Source organism: Mytilus trossulus, chromosome 14 (genome assembly GCF_036588685.1).
Source record: "Mytilus trossulus isolate FHL-02 chromosome 14, PNRI_Mtr1.1.1.hap1, whole genome shotgun sequence".
NCBI classification, from domain to species: domain Eukaryota; kingdom Metazoa; phylum Mollusca; class Bivalvia; order Mytilida; family Mytilidae; genus Mytilus; species Mytilus trossulus.
Genome location: NC_086386.1, coordinates 17,768,300 through 17,790,936, shown reverse-complemented (window position 1 = coordinate 17,790,936; position 22,637 = coordinate 17,768,300). Strand labels below are relative to the sequence as shown.

Below are 22,637 nucleotides of genomic sequence, written 5' to 3'. Positions count from 1 at the left end.
GTAACTTTCTATATCCAAAACCCTATTAAATTATTATTAAATCTCTTATAAAAATACTCAAATAAAACTGTAAAAGTCAAAACTAACCTTTTGTGAATGACTTGGTGGTAAATAAGGTTGACAAAGTCTATCTAAGTGTGACATAATGACAACAGCACATTGTCGTAAGTCTACAGGGACGTTGTAATCTTCTGGATATGTGAGGTAACGCAAGAAACATTCTGTGGGACTAATTCCATATACTTCATTCTGAGAAAATAATTATAGAATACATTGTCATACATTTTGTATCTTGATGTTTTACTATAAATTGATTAACCAAACCACAAATTACTACATTGTTCTATGGTAATTTTAACATTGTTTTTGAGAAGATGTATAAATGTGTCGCTCACCTTGGTCTATGTGCCCTTGGGTCAGGTGAGTTAAAAACAGGGAAGAATTTCAGATTTTCTTGATTAATCTAATATGTGTAATAAAGATCTATGAATGAAAGTAATGAATCGTCAAGAAGTGGTAAATTGCGTTTTCCCTTTAAATTGATAACTTTCAAAAACATGTACATGTATACAGAATTTAATCTTAACATCTTAATTGCATCTCAATGCATTGTTTTATTGCCCTACCTCACACCACTTGTGTACTTCTGTTGTTCTTGTTTTAGCACTGTGGATTTTCTCATAGCGTTTGAGTATTGGTATCAATGGAGCACAGTTCAGACTACAACTAACACGGTTATCAAACTCATGATGACTATTGTTCCACAAGTTCAGGAGTAGAAGAACTGAGCCCAGGACAGAACTTAGAGATCCTCGTTGTATAGAAAGTTCTAATAGTAAAGATAATGCTATTTGCTGGTCTTGAACAGGGATTTTACTGGATCCTTTGGAACTAGCACTTCCATTTAGGTCTCTGTAAAATAAATACATTAAAATATATCATCTTTCTTAGGGACGACATCAAAAGTTCAATGAAGGATAAAAAACTTAATTCACATAGTTTTTTCACTGACCCCCCCACCCCACTCTTAACTTAATTTGGGAAAAATTGATTTACCTATATGGATATATGTAAAATCGATTTTGGATAAACAAAACTTGCAGCAATGTTGACCCCCTCACCTCCAAACTATTTGATTTAAGTTTTTTATTTACATCGATCTTTTGATGTCGTCCCTTACATATCTAACAATTATGATTATCTGGTAATATAAAGGTCAATTTATTTGCAAAATACCATCATATAAGAGGTTCACTATAAAAAGATCTATTTTTGAAATATCAGATGGACATTCAGAAATAGACAAAATTTCACAAAATTGCTGGAACAAAAATTTTTTCTAAAACAACCATAATTTCAAACTTTGCCTTTTTAACAAAGAAAAGCAAATGCAGCCTTAAGAATTATAATGGACAGAACTACAACCATCATTTTGCTTTGACATATATCATATACTGCTCAATCAACAGAAAATAAGCTGACAAAATCTTAAGTTGTCCATGTAATGATTTTATCAATATAAGAAAGTGTCTAGCCTACCCTCCAACAACTGAGTGCAAGAATTTAGTAGCTCTCTCCACAACTTCTATCCAGACTCCAGATACCGATCCTTCTTCAAACAGTGTGGCCTCTGGGAGGGATTGTAAAGCTTCCAATGATTCCTGCAGCAGTTCACTACACAGATCAGAATCTTCTCCAGATCTCCAAGCTCGGCGGAGAAATGCAAAGGCAAAGCTAAGGGCAGCTCTAGAACCAACTCTAGCCAAACCAATAGTAGCCTTCTCCACTGGTTTTGAGGAACTGCAATAAACAATGACCATAAAAATATTTAATTATAAATATGATTTTTTTATTCATTTTAAGAATCAACAAAAGTTCTTCTTATATAAGTGCATTGTGTAGCTCTTTCATTTTTTAAAAACTTTAATGGTTTCACATAACTTTTTCTTCATACTAATTGATGTACGGTATGCCCAATTTTACTCTGGGTAGCTTTGTCATAGGTAGTGGTGCTCACTTCATGTCAAAATGGCTTTGAAATATTGCCTTTTGTCTGAAATCAGAGTTGTATAATGTAGATAAAAACAAGAGTAAAATTACCTCTTTTGTTTACTAAGGTTAGTTTGATTTGCCTGGCTTTTCTTTGATGGTGTTCTTCCTTCTATAGGTGTCTGACGTCCCAAGGCAACAAAATAGCGTTCCAATACGGCCAATCTTTGTTGTAGGCGAGTTACTGATAAGGATGAACAGGTTGCTTCTGTGCATAACTTCAAATGTTCGTGTAGTAATGAGTCTAGACATTCCTTCAATTGACCAGAATCTACAAACAAATAAGATTATTTTTAAATATTTTACTGGTACTAACAAAATTTAAGCAGTTTCCATTTTAGGTTAAGTTTCCCTTACAGACATCTGGATGTTTGGAAGTGGCATTATGAGACATTATTGCATTATTATTTTCAGTGAAGTCTCCCGGAATTTTTTAAATGTCTATATTTATCTATTCACTGAATTGAATGAATAAATTACAAATGTAGCATTAGTTATCAGCAAAATGGAGTAAAATGGCTGATTGTAGGGTGAATTATTTTTTTCAAGCAGATACCTTAGACTTGCTGATTCATTCAAATCTATTCTAGGTATTACAAATTTCCCTACCTGGTTGTGGTCCCCATGTCCAGGAGTCTATTATCTGAGAGGAGGAAAACTTAGGTCTTTTGGCCTCTTCCTTTTTAATTTCTTCCTCTTCTTTATCAAGTTTTTGACATGGTGGGCAGTTACAGCCATTGTTTGGTCCGCAGTGTCCATCACAACAACTACATGATAACACTTTCATGCCACAGTAATAAAGGCCTGTTGTACCTGAAAGTAAAAAAATGAAAAAAATAAATGATAACATTTCAGAAATGTATCGATCGTGTTTTAAACAAAAGAACAGCAAACGTTTTACCAAAATGGTCAGTTAATGGTTGTCATTGCTGAGGTTTTTGACAATTATGGAATTTGGCTATCTCTGGTCAAATTTCATCCTAACTTCATCTTGTTTAGATGCAGAGCATTTTAGTGACATGCTTTGTTTGAAAAACTTTGAAAACCAGTGAATATAAGTTCTATCTCAAATTTGATCAGAGCTCAGCTATAAAAGGGTCTTTTTCATACGGTTGTGTCCTGTTATCTATTTCCAAAATAAAGGCCATTAAAGTGATATTTTTCTTAAACATTATGCCTCCCCTCAAATTAGCATAACATTTATTATAGTTAGAACAGAAATAACAATTATTATTTTTAGAACAGTAATAAATAAAATGAGATAAACACTAAAAGTGTAATCATCAACACTAGATACTGTTTTGACTATAGTATATCCCTTCATTACTAATGAGTTTCATGTCTTTAAAATAATATAAGTCATTACTGTAATGACATAGAACATTGTTGATGTTACAGTAGACTAACTAATACTATGTTTGATAGTATACAATATGCACTACGAGGAAACTTCTACTGAAGATTTCAAAATTTATTCCTATAAAAAAAAAATACTTTTTCAAATTTTGTGCATTGAAAATGAAAATTCATCCCAGTGATTTAAAATTTGCAGGCCTTTGGAGATGTAAATGTGTCGCCTTCCAAATCATAATAATGTCTACAGGAATTGTTAAATTCATATTTTGAAATAAGAGGCCCCAAGACTGCCTCATATGTACAAGTTAAGATGAGTACTATCAAGCAATTTTCAAAGAAATTGAAATTTGGTATTGGAAAAGACAACAATCTCAAACAATTGTTATAGTCCCACTGTTCATGATGGGATTTGTCCTGCTCTGTCTTCAGTCTTTTAAGTTATGTTTCATATAATGTTGTTTTTTGGGTTTTTTTGCCACGGCAATGAGTGTCTGTTTGTTTACAGCTTGTGAGTTTGAATATATTCCTTTGGTATCTTTGCCTCTCTGAGAAATAGCTTGATAAGATTTGGTTTAACATAGTATTACCGTTTAGTCAGTCATAAATTATAATTGCATTATAAATATTGTTGTGAAAGACATTTTACAACCATTAAAACATTATTTAACCTATTGCTATAATTCAATTTTATTGCTTTATACTGTTTTTATATTGCTTTGAAATTTTAGGTTCATAACATATTACATGTAATGTGTGTAAACCTTTTACTGATGCACATTTTAGAACCATCAAAAAATTATTAACCTATTGCTATAAATGAATTTAGCAATATAATTGCTTTATACATTCTTAAAATTGCTTTGCAATCATGTTTACAACTAATATAGGTAATAGCGTAATTAGGTAATGTTCCCTAACTTTTGTATAATTTTCACATTTCTTGATCTGTTTAAGAAAAATGTTAAAACCCTCAATAATGAAATAATTGTTCCCAGCAAATGATTGGTCGAAATTTAATTATGAATATAAATTTTCTTGGATTCTTCTTAATTTCCTATTATGATATTATGAAAAAAGGTGACCATGTATGATGACATCACATATAAAGAACACAAATTTCTGCAAATATTTGAAAAGGAAGGATAAAATTCATTAAAGATTCCACCACTCGCAACAGTTAAATTTTACATATCTAAAAATCTCTGTAAGACTCATGCTTTAAAAATAAAATCTAACTGTCTCAGTGGAGAAATGTCCTAACAAACTTGCTGCAGTGGGGAAGTCACTATATATACAATGTATTGTAATGCTAGGATAAATTTTACAACCATAAATTTAATAAGCAAACTTCCACATTTTTACTACAGTTGCTTGATATCAAACTCTCATATTGCTTTTTTGTGAGATTGTTCACTTCTCACCATACTAGTTTATATTACCATCTCATTATGAGTGTTAATGTCAGGAAAACTCTGAGCCAATACAGTAAACACTTCTGGTCATACATTGTCTGAGTGGTCTGACTTCTGGCTGACCCTTATAAACTTCAGTACCATTGTAATTCAACATGATGGTTTAAACATATGGCTAAATAAATGCTGAACTGACCCATCCATCATCATTATCAATGACTGTATTCTATTACAATAACCATGATGCCTTCATTTTCATAATTACAAACAACATTTGCTGTACATAACTGTGTCTTTTCTAAATCTTCCTGAACTGTTACTGTCATTATGACTTATGTCATGAGCATGTGTATTTTCCTATTTTCCTATTCTAGAACTATTATTGTTCTGACTTTTGAAATCTTGAGTGCAAGTACAGTACTGATAACCTACAGCACAAAAACTTGACAACAGTTCAATTGTTTTGGCACGTTTTGCAACATTTTATTGGCTCAAATAAATTTAACAAAGAAACAATAAATTGAAGCAAAGCTTATATAAATTGACATTGCAACGTCTAACTTTTAACTAAATTGGTTCATTCTTTGACAATGGCCCTTTACTATTAACTTTTATACAAGGTTAATGAATAAATATATATATTTTATTGTGTCAAACAATTTTCAACCAGTTGTGCAACCCTATGACCATGATCAATGACAATGACAAAAGAAAGAGTAGTTTAGTTCTATCATTTGGATGTTCTGTACCTAAAAACTTTTGTTATTGTGACCATGACCCTTGACAGAATCTGAAATCGTAAGGATTTCATAACTGAGAGGTATTGTGAACCTGCTCATAGAATCTTTATATGAAAAGGTAGCTATGGAAGCTTAAAACCTAGTAATTTATGTTTCCAACATGTCAAATTGAACCGATAAAAGAGTACACATGCACTTAGTATTGCAGCAATAAAAAATCTAACTGAGCTTCATTTGCTTTTAAGGATCAATCCATCAAACGAAAACACATGCATTTCAAGAAAAAAGCATGTAATGAATCAGATGAATAGACATAGACATACAAACTTAATAATCTGGGAGTAGGATTCAATTAACTTAGAAAGTATAAATAGAAGGGTAACTTATAGTTTTATGGTTTGTTTAATATGCCATATGTTATTAACAATGATTAATTCATTTTGGGAGGATTTTTTTTATTGTAGTAAAAGACTGTAAAACCTGAATAAACAACTACATATATAGCTGCTACGATATTGAACTCAACCCTGGTGTTTGTTTGTTGTGGCATTGAGTTTCTGTCTCATTGAGGTGTTTGTTAATACAAACTTTCAATATTGGTGGATTGATTGTTAACAGTCAAAAGGCAAAAAGCTAATGCATGTAAAGGATAAGAATCAATTCATTAAATCATTTAAGGTTCAGAAGTCAAGGGAAAGACAAAAACATTCCTTTGGAAGACAAATAATGGATATCGGCAGAAGATCATACTCGCATCAGGTCCCCAAGTTACCAATTTATTGACTGCAAGGATTCTTCAATGTAGAGAAGCTCCCATAACAGGGAATAAGGGTAAATGTCCTTATTTTGTTAATAAACTTGTATGGACAGTTTTAAATGAAAATGACTACTGGTTCATCCTGTATGTATAACCTATAAAATCATTGTTTTCATTGAGAAGATAGAGAGAGAAAGAATTTCTCAGACCAGTTGGCATGAAAAGATGTTGAATAACATGTTGCACAAGAAGAAAAACACATAAAAATGAACTGTTTTAAAACAGAAATATCTCATGCCTCTGTAACATCTAATAACAAACTTTTACAAGTTTTTGATGTTTTTTAGTAACAGCTCACAAAAGACTTGCATATAAGACTGTCATGGTATCTGAGACTCAAAAAACAAAAACTGTGCTAAAACCAGTACCTGCTTCTTGAACAATGCATACAATGTTTTACAGTGACCTATAGTTGCTAATGTTTGTGTCATTTTGGTCTTTTGTGGATAGTTGTCTCATTGGCAATCATACCACATCTTCTTTTTTATATAGTTAAGTGTAATAGAAAAATAACTTTAAAGTAATGCAATATTGCAAATAATATATAATATACAAATATAAAGAGGATAGTGATAAACAGATTTGCCATGCAACATGGTTCCCATTTTTTATTTAGTATAATTTAAAATAAACTGTTTGTATAAATATACATGTCTTTTCTGTCTGCAACTTAATCAAAACCTTCACCTAAACAATTGAGCTGCATCATATAGAAATCAACCATATACATATGAAAATCAATACATCTCATATAAAAAAGAAGATGTGGTATCATATGATTGCCAATGAGACAACTATCCACAAAAAACCAAAATGACACAAACATCAACAATTATAGGTCACCTTACGGCCTTCAACAATGAGCAAAGCCCATACCGCATATAGTCAGCTATAAAGGGCCCCGATAAGACAATGTTTAACAAATTCAAGCAAGAAAACTAACGGCCTTATTTATGTTCAAAAATTAACGAAAAACAAAAATGTAACACATAAACAAACAACAACCACTGAATTACATAATCTTTTTCGGTTTTAAAAAATCTCTATGGAAAGTCTGTAAATGTTTGAAAATTGACCTGTTATAAGAAATTCTACAAAATAAACCAAAATTCATCTTTTATTTGGTAATTGTGTATTTGAATGTTCGAAAAATATGTTTAACATATACAGATATATACATGCACTTGCATAAGCCAAAGTTGATTTCTATCCGATGCAGCTCAATTGTTGATGCTGACAATGACCAATCAGAAGAACAATGTCTTCATTCCTTGATTATTGTTACAGGTGAGACAAAATCTGGGAAACAGGCTGTTTTTCAGGAATTAATTCTGTGGCCTTATAATTAAATTTATCAAGTAATATTATTATTTTTTTCTATTCATCCCCAAATTGGTAATTTTTTCTTCACATCCATCAGTGCACACAACCCATTTTATAACCTCAAATCCCTTTCCCATGATCAGACTTTGGTAATCATGTGGTTTTTTTTCTTCTTCTTACAGATATATAGTCCATGTTCAATCATTTCTATCTTTATAGATTTTGGTTTTTTTAGCTGCCAATGAGGTAAAAAGCATCTGCTAGTACTAAAATACACCATGAATGCTTAAAAAATTAAGTCCTTCCTTCGATATGAAGTAATCTCTCAGTGTTTCTTGAGATAAATTTGATTGAAGTACAATTTTATCATAATATATTTTTCATACATTGAATGGAAAATTAATCATAAATCTATATTTTGTAAAAACCATTAAATTATGATTTGGGAGTTATTCCAATACTTGCTGTTACTGCCATCTAAGTATTCATGTACTTTGATTTTTTATACACGTTTTTCTTGTTGCTTTTAAAATATATTTTTGAAACTAATACGATAAAAGATAAGGGCAGAGTTCTCAAAAAGTAGTGGTCCTAAGGATTTGACCACCAAAAATTTGTAAAGAATGGGCACATTTTCAGTATTTTGCTATAGAAATGATAGTGAAAACCAGCATAAAACCCTCAAAGACTACCAGGGGAAAAAGATTTCAAGAACGCTGTAAGGGGAGGATCACATGACTCCAATTGACAAGATGTATTGTTAGCTATAATAATTGCTCAATAGTTTTTACCCTGCTTTCAATTGAAAGGAAACAAAAGGCCATACAATGTGGTAACAGACATTAGATAAGCACATGGTGAAGCTTATCAACATTAAATTTGTTATCACATATCTAGAGGCTATGATTTGTAGTTAATGAGAAAAAAAGGACAATCTTTATTTTTACTTATGCATCAATGTAAAGAACAACATGTATTCTACAAACAAGAAGAAAATGCCTGTGTGTGACTGATTTGTAAATGTTCAAATACCAAAGCTGTTGAGAAAAATATGACAAAATTTGTCATATACATGCATCTAATACATGCAAGACCTATAATGGTTAACTTTTATAAATTGTGACTTGGATGGAGAGTTGTGTCATTCAGACTCATTGGCACATTACCACATCTTCTTGTATCTATATAGGAACAAAATAAGTAACAGACCTGTAAAAATGTTGTGAACGTTATAAATGACCAAAAACTGTTGTTATTTATGTATTATTGTCATTTTGTTTATTTTCTTTGGTTACATCTTCTGACATCAGACTCAGACTTCTCTTGAACTGAATTTTAATGTGCGTATTGTTATGCGTTTATTTTTCTACATTGGTTAGAGGTATAGGGGGAGGGTTGAGATCTCACAAACATGTTTAACCCCGCCGCATTTTTGCGCCTGTCCCAAGTCAGGAGCCTCTGGCCTTTGTTAGTCTTGTATTATTTTTATATTAGTTTCTTGTGTACAATTTGGAAATTAGTATGGCGTTCATTATCACTGAACTAGTATATATTTGTTTAGGGGCCAGCTGAAGGACGCCTCCGGGTGCGGGAATTTCTCGCTACATTGAAGACCTGTTGGTGACCTTCTGCTGTTGTTTTTTATTTGGTCGGGTTGTTGTCTCTTTGACACATTCCCCATTTCCATTCTCAATTTTATGTTTCAAATGGTAGAGCTAACAAATATCAAACTTGGTACCAAAATATATGAAGAAGCTTTGAATAGTAGTTGCTGAGAAAAGTGTGTTACAGATTTATGCAATTATGGACAGAGGTCATCCAGTATACACCTACTCCGTAGAGGATAGAGTATAAAATGTTCTGACAGAACTCTCATTCTACAACCTATACCAATTCTAATCCTATAATTTTATTTTTTCAGAAATTCTAGGTGAATGATTTAGGCAATCAATGTTGTAATCAATCAAAGTACTATACTTTAAATTCATAACAAGAACCTGATAGTAGAATTTGTCAAGTTACAATAATATGATTAGGAATTTAATCAACGATTAAATCAATGTAACACTGAGCAGTACTTTAATTAGTACTTCATGCAGCAACATTAGGTCAAAGTCACCCATCAGTACTAAATTCAGGTCCCTTTATTTCATAATGATATATTAAATCTATGTTTTACCTTTGTGGTTGCTTAATGCAAAAACTTACACATGGAGATAATGCTCATTCAGCAATTCTAAGTAAAAATTTAGTTTCAAAATAAGGTTTCCCTAAATTAATCACTATGTTTATACTAAATTTAAAAATTTACCTATCTGCTTTTAAAAGAAAACAAGAAGATTAAATGTTTATGCTGATTTTTAAGTTATAGTTTTAACACTTTCAGGACACTTGTAAACAATAATTACCAACACTATGTAACTTTGAAGTTTGTACTTCTACCATTCAGATAAAGGTAAAATATTGTTGTTTACAAATAAAGAAAGTGAGAATGATGCCAATTGTTTTAATTTCTTCCTTCAAACAAATTACAGCTACACTAAAATAACAAAATGTATATTTAATTCTATGGCAGAAAAAAGGATATAAAACTTATTTTCCTATTGAATTTGTGATGTTCTTGCCAAAGGCTGATCCTCAACATGATTTTTTTGGTGCTTTGGAACAGATAAGAAAATTGAAAGAGATCTATGATTTATGGTGTAACGACCTGAATAAACACATTAGTTTTAAATCAAAACAGTTTATGTTATTATATTATATTGTAATTATAGATGTAAATGAACTTTCTGTATTTTATATTTGTTTATAAAAAAGAAGATATAGTATGCATTGGTGGATCCAGGATGGGGGTAGAACACCCCCCCCCCCCTACTCTGGGTTGGCAACCGCCCCTTTTTCAAATGGCTTGATCAGCCCCTGGATTGCCATTGACACAATTCTCCACACAAGACCAAATTTCACATAAATTAACTATAGGTCATCATCTGGCCTTAAACAATGAGCAAAACCCATACCGCATGATCAGCTATAACAGGCCCCTGTTTGTTCCCAAAAGTTGAGACGATAAATGATTTTAACTAAAATTTGGATCATCTTGCAGTAAACATAACTCAAACAATGCTTTGTAAATTGTATATTGGACAAAATTTCTTACTTTAATTTTAATAAGTAGACAGGGACCGAACCAGGGTGCCAGGGTTGGAGTAATGTGCCTGTCCCCTTTTTTTATATAATTTTTAACACATTTTTTCAGTTATTTGACTTCAAGGACCAGTCACCACATCCACCCCATTACCTTATCTTCAATGAACCACCCATTTATTTTCAAATTTTTCAATGAGCCCTGACTTCTTAAAATCTTGGATCATCCATTGACATCAACTCTTATAATTCTTGAGGTAATATGACACAGTTACACACTATTACATAGGTCAGTTATTGAGTCATTTCAATTAGTCACTGCAGCAAAACATTTATACTATCAATAAACTTTTATCAATGCTGTTGAACCAGATGTTTAGCGGTTTATAAACTTAGAATGATACTGATAATATTTGATGGATTGAGCAATGATCTAACACATAACATTTGGTAGAGCCATTTACTGTTTTCACAATTATCTTAAGATTAATTACATTCTTTGCCTAATTTCACATGAAAAAGGTGATTGCAACCTCAAACAACACAAATTCAATTTTAAAGATATTCTTATCTTCTGTTTGGATTCTGTACACAGAATTCTGAGGGTTTCAGGCTGTGACCTGTTGATGTTCACCAATGATAAGTATGCCCCAGTAAACAAAAAGGGCAAGCTTTTTTCTTGTACATGTATCTGCCAATTTGTGGGGCAAGTTTAGAGTTGACACAGATAAGTTGCCGGCGTATAATTATACAAAAAGTGTGCAACCATTTGTTCTTGTTGCTGCATGTTTAATTAAAAGTCTCTATATAATTTGCTCCAAGTTACAGTATTAGCCGTAAGAGTGACTGGGGTTTAGAAAAGGGTCAATGTTTGCCAGTTTGGCTGTGTGGGATTACATTCACATACATAAGTATAACAAACTTTTTTTCAAATACTGGATTCATTTATTTCTGTGAGTACCAATTTTCATGAATTGAGGACAATTTGCTCTTTTGCAGATATTTGGTTTTCCAAAACCCTGTAACATTTCAATTCATGATATCCCTGTACCTACGAAATCCATGAAAGTTGGTATTCAATACATTATGATGAATCCTCAGTATACATTTAGCTCTTTGTTTCTCGTTCAAACTAGTTTTTCATAAACATATGTGTTGCCATAACAAATGTTGCTAGTAAGTTAATTCATACAAAATTCAAAGAAGTGAACTGCCTAAAACCCAAAAGAGATGAAGACAAATCCATTTAAAGACTTTCAATACATTAATGAGATACAATAAAATTGAGAATGGAAACAGTTAATGTGTCAATTTCTCAAAAAGACAACAACTATACCAAAGAGCAGAAAACAGTCTGCTACAGTTACCGTATATGTTATAATAATTAATATTTATGCTTTGATAATTTTAGATTGAGAATATGTCACTATACTTTTTTTAAACAAGTTTGAACCAAATTTTATCGATCATGCTGATAACTATGGATTCATTTTATTTCATTGATACAGTACCAATTTTTGTGGATTGAGGTAAAAATTGTATTTTTTCATGTTTTTTGTTTGTTTTTTTACTTATTTGGGCAGCCATGTCTTTATTAATCAAATGGAGCTCCAATGTAAAATGAATTGCTTGTGACCTTACTGGTCAGAAAACTTGATAAAGGACAACATTTAGTCCATGCAAGACAATAGACAAACAAATGGACAGCTGGAATGAAGAAAAGTGGAAGCAAGACAGAAGAATGCATATATGCAGGTTAAACTATAAAACACCTGCCCACCCATATTCTAGTTAGAAAGAATTGTAAACAAATAGATTCTATCTGTGTTTAATTCAGTGGGACACAACATTTCTACAAATGTAAGGGATAGCTATATTTTAAATTAAATAAACCATACAATAAAGACAAATTTCATCATTATATCTAGAGTTATTCAAGCTAAAACATGACTATTAAAATAATTCATTTGTAGAGTAAAAATATAGGTACATTTTTATACTATCAAAATAAATGCAGTAACTGGCAATTTACCTAAAAGATATTTATTTTACATCCTATCTGCAATATTTAATTATCGCCATAAAAATGAAAGAAAACATTTTACCTGTTTCACAGCTAAGATGTTCATCCCTTAATCACAAGGTAATAAAAACTAGTGTTACCTATATTATTTACTACAGGAGAAAATGTTGTAACCTGCACATCAGCTTATCAAAGTAATCACTGCCAGATACAACTTATAGAGCACAATATGATGAATGCTATCAAAGGAAGTCAAGGATAGATAACTGAATGGGGTGGGGGACGGGGGTAAGGGATAAAGTATGGAGGGGCACTTGTAAATGGAATGTTGTAACCTGCATGTATATCACCTAATCAATGTAATCACTGCAAGGTACAACTTATAGAGCACAATATGATGAATGCTATCAAAGGAAGTCAAGGATAGATTTCTGAATGGGGGTGGGGGACAAAGTATGATTGTAATCACTGCCAGGTACAATTTATAGAGCACAATATAATGAAGTATTTTCAAAAAAAGTCAAGTATAAATTTCTAGAACAAGAAGGAATATCGTAACCTGTTTACCATGTTTTCAATGTTACCACTGCATGGTAAGTTTTATAGAGCACTGCATGAAGATGAATTTACAAAGAAAGTCAGTAAGTATATAACTGCAAGGGTCTTGGGGTCAAAGTATGTAAGGAGACTACAAGAGGGAATGTTATAATCTGTACATCATCTTTTCAATGTTACCACTGTCAGAAACAATAGAGCAGAACATGATGATAAGTGAGGGAGTAATGTCTGTCCTAGAGAAGTTGCAAAGAAAGGAGATTACTAGAAAAGATAACGTTTTCCTGGGTCTTATTTTAAATGTGTCAAAATAATCATTGGTAAAATTTAATGACATTGAAAGTCAGAAGTCATCAGAGGGGGCTCAAAGAACAGAGGCACACTTAAAGAGATATGCATCATCTTATTTAAATTTTGTAGTGTAAGGTACATAAACAAAGAGTAGAGGTTTGTGGAGGTGGATAGAGTATGGAGGAGGCATTAAAAAAGAAGAAAATGTCATCAACTCAATGTAACCACTTGCAGGTATGATTTATAGAACCCATCGTGATGACATACTGACAGAAGAAAGTTAAGGGAGGGATATCTGTCTAGATAGAGGGGGCTAAGAAAGGAGAAGCACTAGAAAAGATATTTTTTTACCTTCACATATGCTATTGTCTTATTAATGTAACAGCAGTCAGAACTAATCATGATGATATCATTACAAAGAAGATCACAGACCAGGAGGAGAGAAAGGAGGTTACTACCAGATTATTTTTTTATTTCATCTAATCAATGTAATCTCTGTCAGGTGCAATTTGTAGACAGATGTATGATTAAATTAAACAGAACAATATTTCTTTTCAGTTGCATCAAAAAAGTTATCTTTCATAAAAAGCAGATCAAAACTTTTAATGTGTGCACTTGCTTTCAATGAAAAAGAAGGTATATTGAGTGTAGTTAATGATGCAAAATCCCTGCATGTGCTTGAAAAAAAGCAAAGCAAAGAAACAAAACTGCTATTGTTACTGTTTATCTCGAAGCTACTTTAACCTTGACAACATAGCTTAGAAATTGAAGATAGAATGGAAAAGAGACAAAAACCTTCAAATTTTTTAAGCAGCAGCCATCACTAATGCTGTGACTCAATCTTCCTTTATGATAACATCACTGTTACTCTGAGATAATTAGGTTAAAAAGTTGAGTGTTTCAAAATTAATGCAGACATTTAATTGCTATTAAATAGACCAATTCCTATATCTTAGAAGAACTATAAAGGTTTCAGTGCATATTTGTGTTTGTACCAAAAGAATATGAATAACAGTTTTTGGGGTCTTTTTGATTAGGATACACAGTATGTACCAACGTGTGGGACGGATTGATTGATTCAACCTTTAAAGTCACTCTGAGCACCTTTCATTACATTGCAGAATCATTTTTTCATGTTGGAGGAAATCAAAGTGTTCAAGGGAACCATGATCAAGAACTAGAAAAGTATAATTAAAGTCTAGACCACTCTGCCACCTAAGCTATCCTAAAAGAGATGAGGTGATAACACTATATATATTTGTGAACAATGCATGGGTGCATTCACTGCCAGACAGCATGGCTAGATATTAAATTGAAATCACTGGAAATGGATAGAAGTTTGCAGGATGGGATGGAAGACAGAGAATAAAACAGAAGAATAATTGCAGTTTACAACCAATATATTTTAAAAGTTCATTAATACACAAGACTAAAATAGAAATAACAGAAGTTCAAGGAAAATAGATCTGTTTTGAGAGAATTAGAAAAAGCAATGAAACGTTTTTATAAATTGTTTTCAAATGTGTTAATATAATAGTTGAGGGGGGCAATACATTTTTATGTTAACCTGTTATGGCCTTTTTCAAGGTGTTGTTAACTGTTATCTGAGATAAATTTTAACTGTTTTCAACCCACTGTGTATAACTGTTATCAACGTTTTTGTATTTTAATTTAATTTTAACTAATTAGAACAATGAATATGATCATTGTGGCCAGAAGTACAGTTCAACATGATTAAACCCATTCATAATATCAATGAATGAAAGCTGCCATTCAACAGCCTCCCTCCAAGGATGTTTATTTTAAGAAAACAATCACAGAGTGTTATTATCTAGTAAAACAAAAAACAGGTAATAACATACACCTTATGATTACGAAAGATTGCCACATCAAACAAGATATTGAAGATAAAAAAGATTGCTATTAATAAATTTACTATTATGTCAAAAGTTTACTCCCTGCTAAAACCTATTCATTAACAAGCAGCACCTTTAGATGAAATAAAATTGCATGGGGTCACTTTATTTATGGATTTTTTTACTTTAAGTTGTACTTATAAATTACTGTTCACATTCACATTTTAGAAGTTGTTATTTTATGCAGTTATGAAATAATATTGTAACAAAATTTTGCTTTTTCTGACTTGTTTTTCTTGAGTTTGCAAGGTAAGCCGTAAGGTAAACATTTTTTTTGTTTAGGCTCTTTTTTTTGTCTTATTTCCGACAGAAATTAAATAAGTTATTTTTTTTCATTGAAATTTTATTTTTATAAACAAAATCTATTTGTCTTAAAAAATTAAGACTGACCGTTACTTCATTCTGATATGCTTTGTGAACTAGATAAATCAAAATGTGTCTAATACTAAAAAGGGATGTTAAAAAACTTTCCTGAATAATTATTGTGGTAGGCTTAGTGCCATCCAAAGTCTAACAATTTGTCATTAATTTGCTTCTGTATATGTACATAGGTTTTGCTCATTGTTTAAGACCACACAGTGACCAATAGTTGTTTACATCTATGTCATTGTCTTCGGTAGAGATTTGTCTCATTAGCCATCATTCCTAATCTTATTTACATGTACACATGATTGCCTTTGGTATTTTTTTATTTACATGTCATTGAGCAAAGACGTCCAAAGAATGACACAAGTAGATCTCATGTGCAGCATGATAATCATTAAACCGTCCTTATTCTTTTTTTTTCAGAGTCAAACATAGGCATAACCCATATTCTAATGAAAACATATTTCGCCTTCTATTTTAGTACCAGAAACAATGCACTGTTCTAAAAATAACCCTCATCAGCATCAAACTGTGACAACCATATAGCAACCATATTAATTATAAGCTGCAATGAAATGACTTGGCTCCTGTTGCTACAACTGATAATATTACAGTCAGCAGAACTCCTTCATGTAGATCATCATCTATGGCAGAAATTAGGAACTACATCACACGTATTATGTAATTATTACCACATGTAATCTCTCTAACGAATCAAAAATTGTAAATAACATTGACAGGATCAAGGAAACTGCATCATTAAGAATGAGAGTACATGTTCTACACTATAAAGGTATATCCTTGAAATGCTTTCTCTACAAGTATACACATATCATGTTATAAACTGTCAATCCAGCTGCCAATTCAGGCTTTCATGACCTACCACAGATGTTTGTGATGGGTATTCAATGGGTATTCAATGCTATTATTTTGATACAAAACAAAAAAAATACACAAAACCTGACAATTGGTCTTCTGAACTAGAATAAAACATGTAATTGCTGCACAAGCATATCTTTAATGAAAAGATGTACAAGGTTTGTCATACTTTTTTTCTGATATGACAATTGCTTCCTTCTCTATGTATAAGGTCCATGGTACTAGACTGAATATTTGATAAAAGCTGGGAACAGTATATCTAACGGGAAATGAATCTCGTACGCATTTCAGTATAAAGCTATTTCACTCCCGTACGTCACGAGACTTCGCGAGATTAATGGAGACTGGAAGCGTCGGACTGAAAGCTATCGTGACTGCCAATGAATCATCCACATAATTCCACACGTTCAACAACTTTAATGAGTTGGTAAGTTTAAGCATAAAGAAGATATATTTTTTCACATGAAGTAACTAATTTGAGAGTGATTTATTCTATGTAAAGTGTTTTATTACGTTGGCCAAATTCACGATCATTGAAAAATGCTACTGGTGCCATTTTTTTTGTATTATCCGATTGCATTGCCCAACGTTTTGTGATGATAAACATGCGATCATGACAAATTTGAAGCGACAGTTTACAAGTTTAGTACACTAGCTTCACGTTTCATGTAGTTTGGATGTTATTTTATTGGTATTGATAAAGACATCAGTCATCATTCGCGGTCTCATTCCGAAATGCCATTGGCGCCATTTTTATTATCCCCCTTATTGCATTGTCCAACGTATTGTGATTAAATGAATTCAATTATTACAAAAAAAATGTTGCAGATTACAAGTTTGATACACTGGCATCCCGTGTAACTTAGTTTTAATGACATTTTATTGATATTAAAAGAAATATCGAGTCATCAATTTTGCCATTTTTGGTCCTTATCTGGCCAGTCTGTGTACCCAGGAACATATATATTTCTATATTATACTATTCCAAGGTGTACCTCATTTAATCTCCATCACAATAAAACCCCTTTTAAAGCACATAAACACTTAAATAAATATAAAATCTGACATGCAAACATGTATGTGATTTTGATGTTGTCAAAGTACATAAATGTCCCCCCACACACACACAAACACACAGAAAAATGTCATTATTTTACAACAATAACACTATTTTTTTTAATTTATAATATATAAGTATTGCAACCTTTATTTGTCCCATTTTTTTCAAAGTTTTAGATCATAAATGCATCATTTCTTCACAAAATTTAGAGGTGGCTTATGAGGGTGTACGAAGCGAATGTAGGACAGGAAGTCACAATTATTTTTTTCTGATTATTTTTTTGAATAAAAGACATTTATTTATACAAAAAATATTTGTGTATTATACTTGAACTATTGTATATAAACAAACTTTGTAAACAAAATTTATCAGAAGACAATTAAATATAATCAAATTATTGTTAAAAAAACAAAATGTCAAAGTGGCTTGGCACCTAAATGGCTTCATGGTGCCAAGAAATATTATTTTTGCATGATTAATATTAAATAAATCTTCATTTTTCAAGTATAATGACACATTTCCTAAACTTTAATATGAATATATGTATATGTGTTCAAAAGTAAATATATAATCATGATAATAGGTTAGGTTTAGTTTGAATTTTTGAAGCTTTGCAGCAGAGGTATAATTTGTGCCCTATGGACACATTCCCAATTTATATTTTATCAATTTAGTAAAATTATAATTTTTATTGCAGATACGTATACAGTTCATACAGATACAGTTTTTTGGGCCATCACTGAATTGACAGTATAATGTGATATAAGCAGTGTTCAGACACCAGCTTTCCTTATTGAGCAAGACGAGACATATAAAAATATCGAACATTATATTATCTACCAATGCGATCCTTTCTCTATTAAAGAGAGCATATCAATATATAACTTTGTTTGTTATTTATTTCATTATTAATAAAAAGTCTAATTGGTATCGTCACAAATAGAAAACGTTAATCAATCATTGCAAGAATTATAGCAGTTAAATTATTGATTGCCAACTATCCACAAAAGACCAAAATGACACAGACATTAACAACCATAGGTCACCATACGGCCTTCAACAATGAGCAAAGCCCATACCGCATAGTCAGCTATAAAAGGCCCTGATAAGACAATGTTAAACAATTCAAACGAGAAAACTAACGGCCTTATTTATGTAAAAAATATCATTGAAAAACAAATATGTTATACAGAAACAAACGAAAACCACTGAACCCAGTCTCTTGACTTGGGACAGGCACATACATACAGAATGTGGCGGTTAAACATGTGAAAATACTTGTTATAGTTATTCAATCTAACTAGGATACAATTGATATGAAGACTTAAAATATATATACCAAAGAACTGGTCATGATTGAGGTTTAATGTTTTCCATACTAAAATATGCACTGACAAAAAAAAAAACATTCTTAAGCATTCGCATTGCAAATGTTAATCTGTCTTTCAAGCACAACAAAATCTACACCTTTTTCGGAAAATTTATGTATATATTTAGGAACTAGAAAAAGTGCGAAAAGCTTGCACAATCTTATCAAAAAATGAAAATAAGCTCATGTGCAATCATTCCACATCTGGTATCATTATGTTTTTAAAGGACTGCAATATATATATATATTAATATGTCTTCTTTTCTAAAAAGACTTGAGAAAAGAAGACATATTAATATAGGTGTGAATAGAAGAAAATTCCTTTTAGTCTTGTAATGCCAATCTTTTTGTCGTACATGACCTATAAAACCAGCAATTGACTTTTACGTCTTATCACAATCTGGACACTGATAACAGGGTGTGTTCAGTTGGCTAGGCTGACATGGTGTTGTTATTGCAATTTTAGACTTTTTGGCAGCTAAAGGTTCAAACTCTTCATCTGAAAATCTCAGCAGTGTCAGACTCTGTTTAGCATTCTAGTAAACCATCAAAGTCCATATCATCAGACCGAGAAGAGAAGTTCTCTTTTTTCTTCTTCTGTGGGTTTTTGGAAAGTTTGCTATAGCAATAAACTTTCTTAAGGCATCGGCCTAACCGGAAAAGAGGCAGACCATCAGACCAAGATAAGAAGTTCTTTTTGTCGTACATGGTTAGCAAATGAATGATTTGGATTTACAAACTTCATTCTCATGTTGTGGGCTTGTGTGTATTTTGTCATGAATGTTGAGGAATCATGATCAAAGCAAGTTTTCTCGGTCGGCTTGGGTTGTTTTTCATAATATTTTCATCATTTTTAATTAGGATGATATTTGTTTTAATTGCGTTAATCAAATCTTTTGATCCGCAATCAAATTCGAAATTGCATTTTAATCAGCTAAAAAGCAGTTTAATAAAAACAATTATTCATATTGGAACCTTAAGTTTAATGAGGACTTGTATAAACAAGTAATTTTGTAATTATTTCACTATGCTTCCTTATTTAAAAGAATTATCCAAGGCTTCCTATTTTAATATGGAAACTAAAATAAATCATTTAAGAACAAAAAAGCTATTTTCTCAAGATAAAACGATTTTCTAGAAGAGGTTTGTTTTTAATTTATAAAAAAAACACTTTTTATTTATTTAATTTTGAAAAGAGGAGACGATTATAACAATAATTTGCCGTTTTTAATCCAATATTTCTCTTTTTTATTATATTGTATATTTATAATAGTGATTCATTATATTCCTATTTCAATGAATAAAGAAAAACAAGTTTCCAAACCAATAGTTTTTGAGCTGTTTCGAATAGGAAATGTAGAGCCGTTAATTATCGACCATAATTGCGAATACGAATTTATACCATGTCCGTTTCCGTATCGTGTCATTTATTATTAAATTCACGACAAGGAAATCGGCGATAATTAGGTAGTGTCAAGTCCCGTTAATATATATGTTCCTGATAAAAGTAATCCAAACTCAATAATTGAAATGTCATCAATGTCCCAAAGATGGTAAAAGTCAGGAAACATACTAAAGAATCTAACATGTACTTAGACAATACATGTTTCTCTGGTTTTTTTTTATATAGATTAGACCGTTGGTTTTCCTGTTTGAATGGTTTTACACTAGTAATTTTGGGGCCCTTTATAGCTTGTTGTTCGGTGTGAGCCAAGGCTCTGAGTTGAAGGCCGTTCATTGACCTATAATGGTTTACTTTTTTTTAAACCATGCTAAATTAGAGGCTATGAATGTAAAAAAGTAAACATGGCCTATGAAAAAAGCATGACACCTTACTCTGTTAAATTTATTTCTTTTCCATCACATTGACAGTTTGAGATAATTGCATAAATTGTTATTTGGATGGAGAGTTGTCTCATTGGCACCCACACCAAATCTTCCTATATCTATGCATAATAAAGGTTGAGTTAACCTGGATTATTGTACTCAATGTGTTACAGCAAACAGATTACCAATCTATCCGTCTATAGGACTAGACTACTTCAAAAGGAGGGTAGTATATCTAACCTAATAATGACTTCACGGTTCAGCTAGCAAGCAAGCTAGTCAAAGATATTACATTCATCTACACACTCAATGCATTTTGCTGTTGAACTAAACAAATCTTAATTCATGGTACATGAAGTTCCAACCAATTAAGAAATTATAAGACTACTGAACATCATTCATTATAAAAGAAATATTGCTGAAGGTGCACACGGTCACCAATTTAAAGCTAAAACTGATAAAATGTTTTCCCTTATTATTTTTTTGGCACACCAGAAAACATTACATTGCAGACCATATTAAAGTGATGGAGTTGCAGCTACCTTTAATTCAACCTGCACAAAATTGAAGTGAGTAGTACTTATGCACATGAACTGAAAGAAATTGTTTAGCTTATACAGGTTTAGTAAGATATGGTTATAGTATCTGTGCACAACATACCTTTACGAGCCAGGACACCACTGCCGTTCATAAGTCCGTCATTACTGTTCACAACAACTTCCCCATCCCTAACCAGTTCATTCCACAGCTGACTTAGACCATCCCTCCCAAAGATCTCCTGTAATAAATAACAATAACATAGTTATTCCAATAAAGTGTTGACAAAGTTGAAGAAATTATTCAATACTTCTTCATTGTATGAAATTCTTATATGTGGTATTTTATATTCAGCATCCAATTAGATAACACAGCATTGGACAAAGACATCCCAGATTATGATTACCATACATTCTGTAAAATATATGCTCAATAAGATGCTAAGCAGTAGATTAAGTCCACCTGTCAAAGTAAAAAGATGATAAAAGAACATTTTAATATTATTAACTTTTCACTCCAGGTTCTGTATTTTTTCGACAGGTTACTTAGGGGGGCGAGGCAGGGTGTAGAACAATCTGGCACTAGTTGTAAAACAAAATATATAATCGGTAAAATTAGAAGGGAAAGTTTTCCGATGATTTCGTCATGTATAGAAAGCATTAAACAGTTAACTTTCCCTCAAAATTGTACAGATTAAAATCTTGAATTTACTTATTTATGTTGCTCTTGCTTGACCAAACCACAGAGAAGGTAACCTGTCGAAAAAATATGAATTCTGAAATTAAAAGTTGGTAATATGAAATTGTCTATTAAAGTAGTGCATGAGGTAGTACATCTTTTCCATTATTCATCATGTCCAGGTATACTTCATCTTCGCTTAGTATAAATGTGTGTTAATATAATGTCACTTTGATCATTTAATTAATTAATTAATTTTTATTTGGGTAAAATCTTATCCTTTACATAATTATTA

At 31.6% G+C, this 22,637-nt stretch overlaps 1 protein-coding gene and 1 long non-coding RNA gene across 2 annotated transcripts in view; one reads left to right on the top strand and one right to left on the bottom strand.

Moving 5' to 3' along the window:
• The window catches only part of LOC134697014 (E3 ubiquitin-protein ligase HERC2-like), a 104,691-nt gene that overhangs the window by 74,316 nt on the left and 7,738 nt on the right, over positions 1 to 22,637 (bottom strand). The window contains exons 3-8 of the mRNA XM_063559022.1: positions 21,788 to 21,905; positions 2,659 to 2,862; positions 2,101 to 2,320; positions 1,540 to 1,800; positions 627 to 912; positions 88 to 249 (exon numbers count right to left, since the gene is read on the bottom strand). Coding sequence (XP_063415092.1) covers positions 88 to 249; positions 627 to 912; positions 1,540 to 1,800; positions 2,101 to 2,320; positions 2,659 to 2,862; positions 21,788 to 21,905 — 1,251 coding nt within the window. The remainder of the gene's footprint in view (positions 1 to 87; positions 250 to 626; positions 913 to 1,539; positions 1,801 to 2,100; positions 2,321 to 2,658; positions 2,863 to 21,787; positions 21,906 to 22,637) is intronic.
• Positions 17,151 to 18,815, top strand: LOC134697015 (uncharacterized). Its single transcript, XR_010103053.1, has 2 exons — positions 17,151 to 17,298; positions 18,629 to 18,815. It is a non-coding gene; the product is annotated as an uncharacterized LOC134697015 (long non-coding RNA).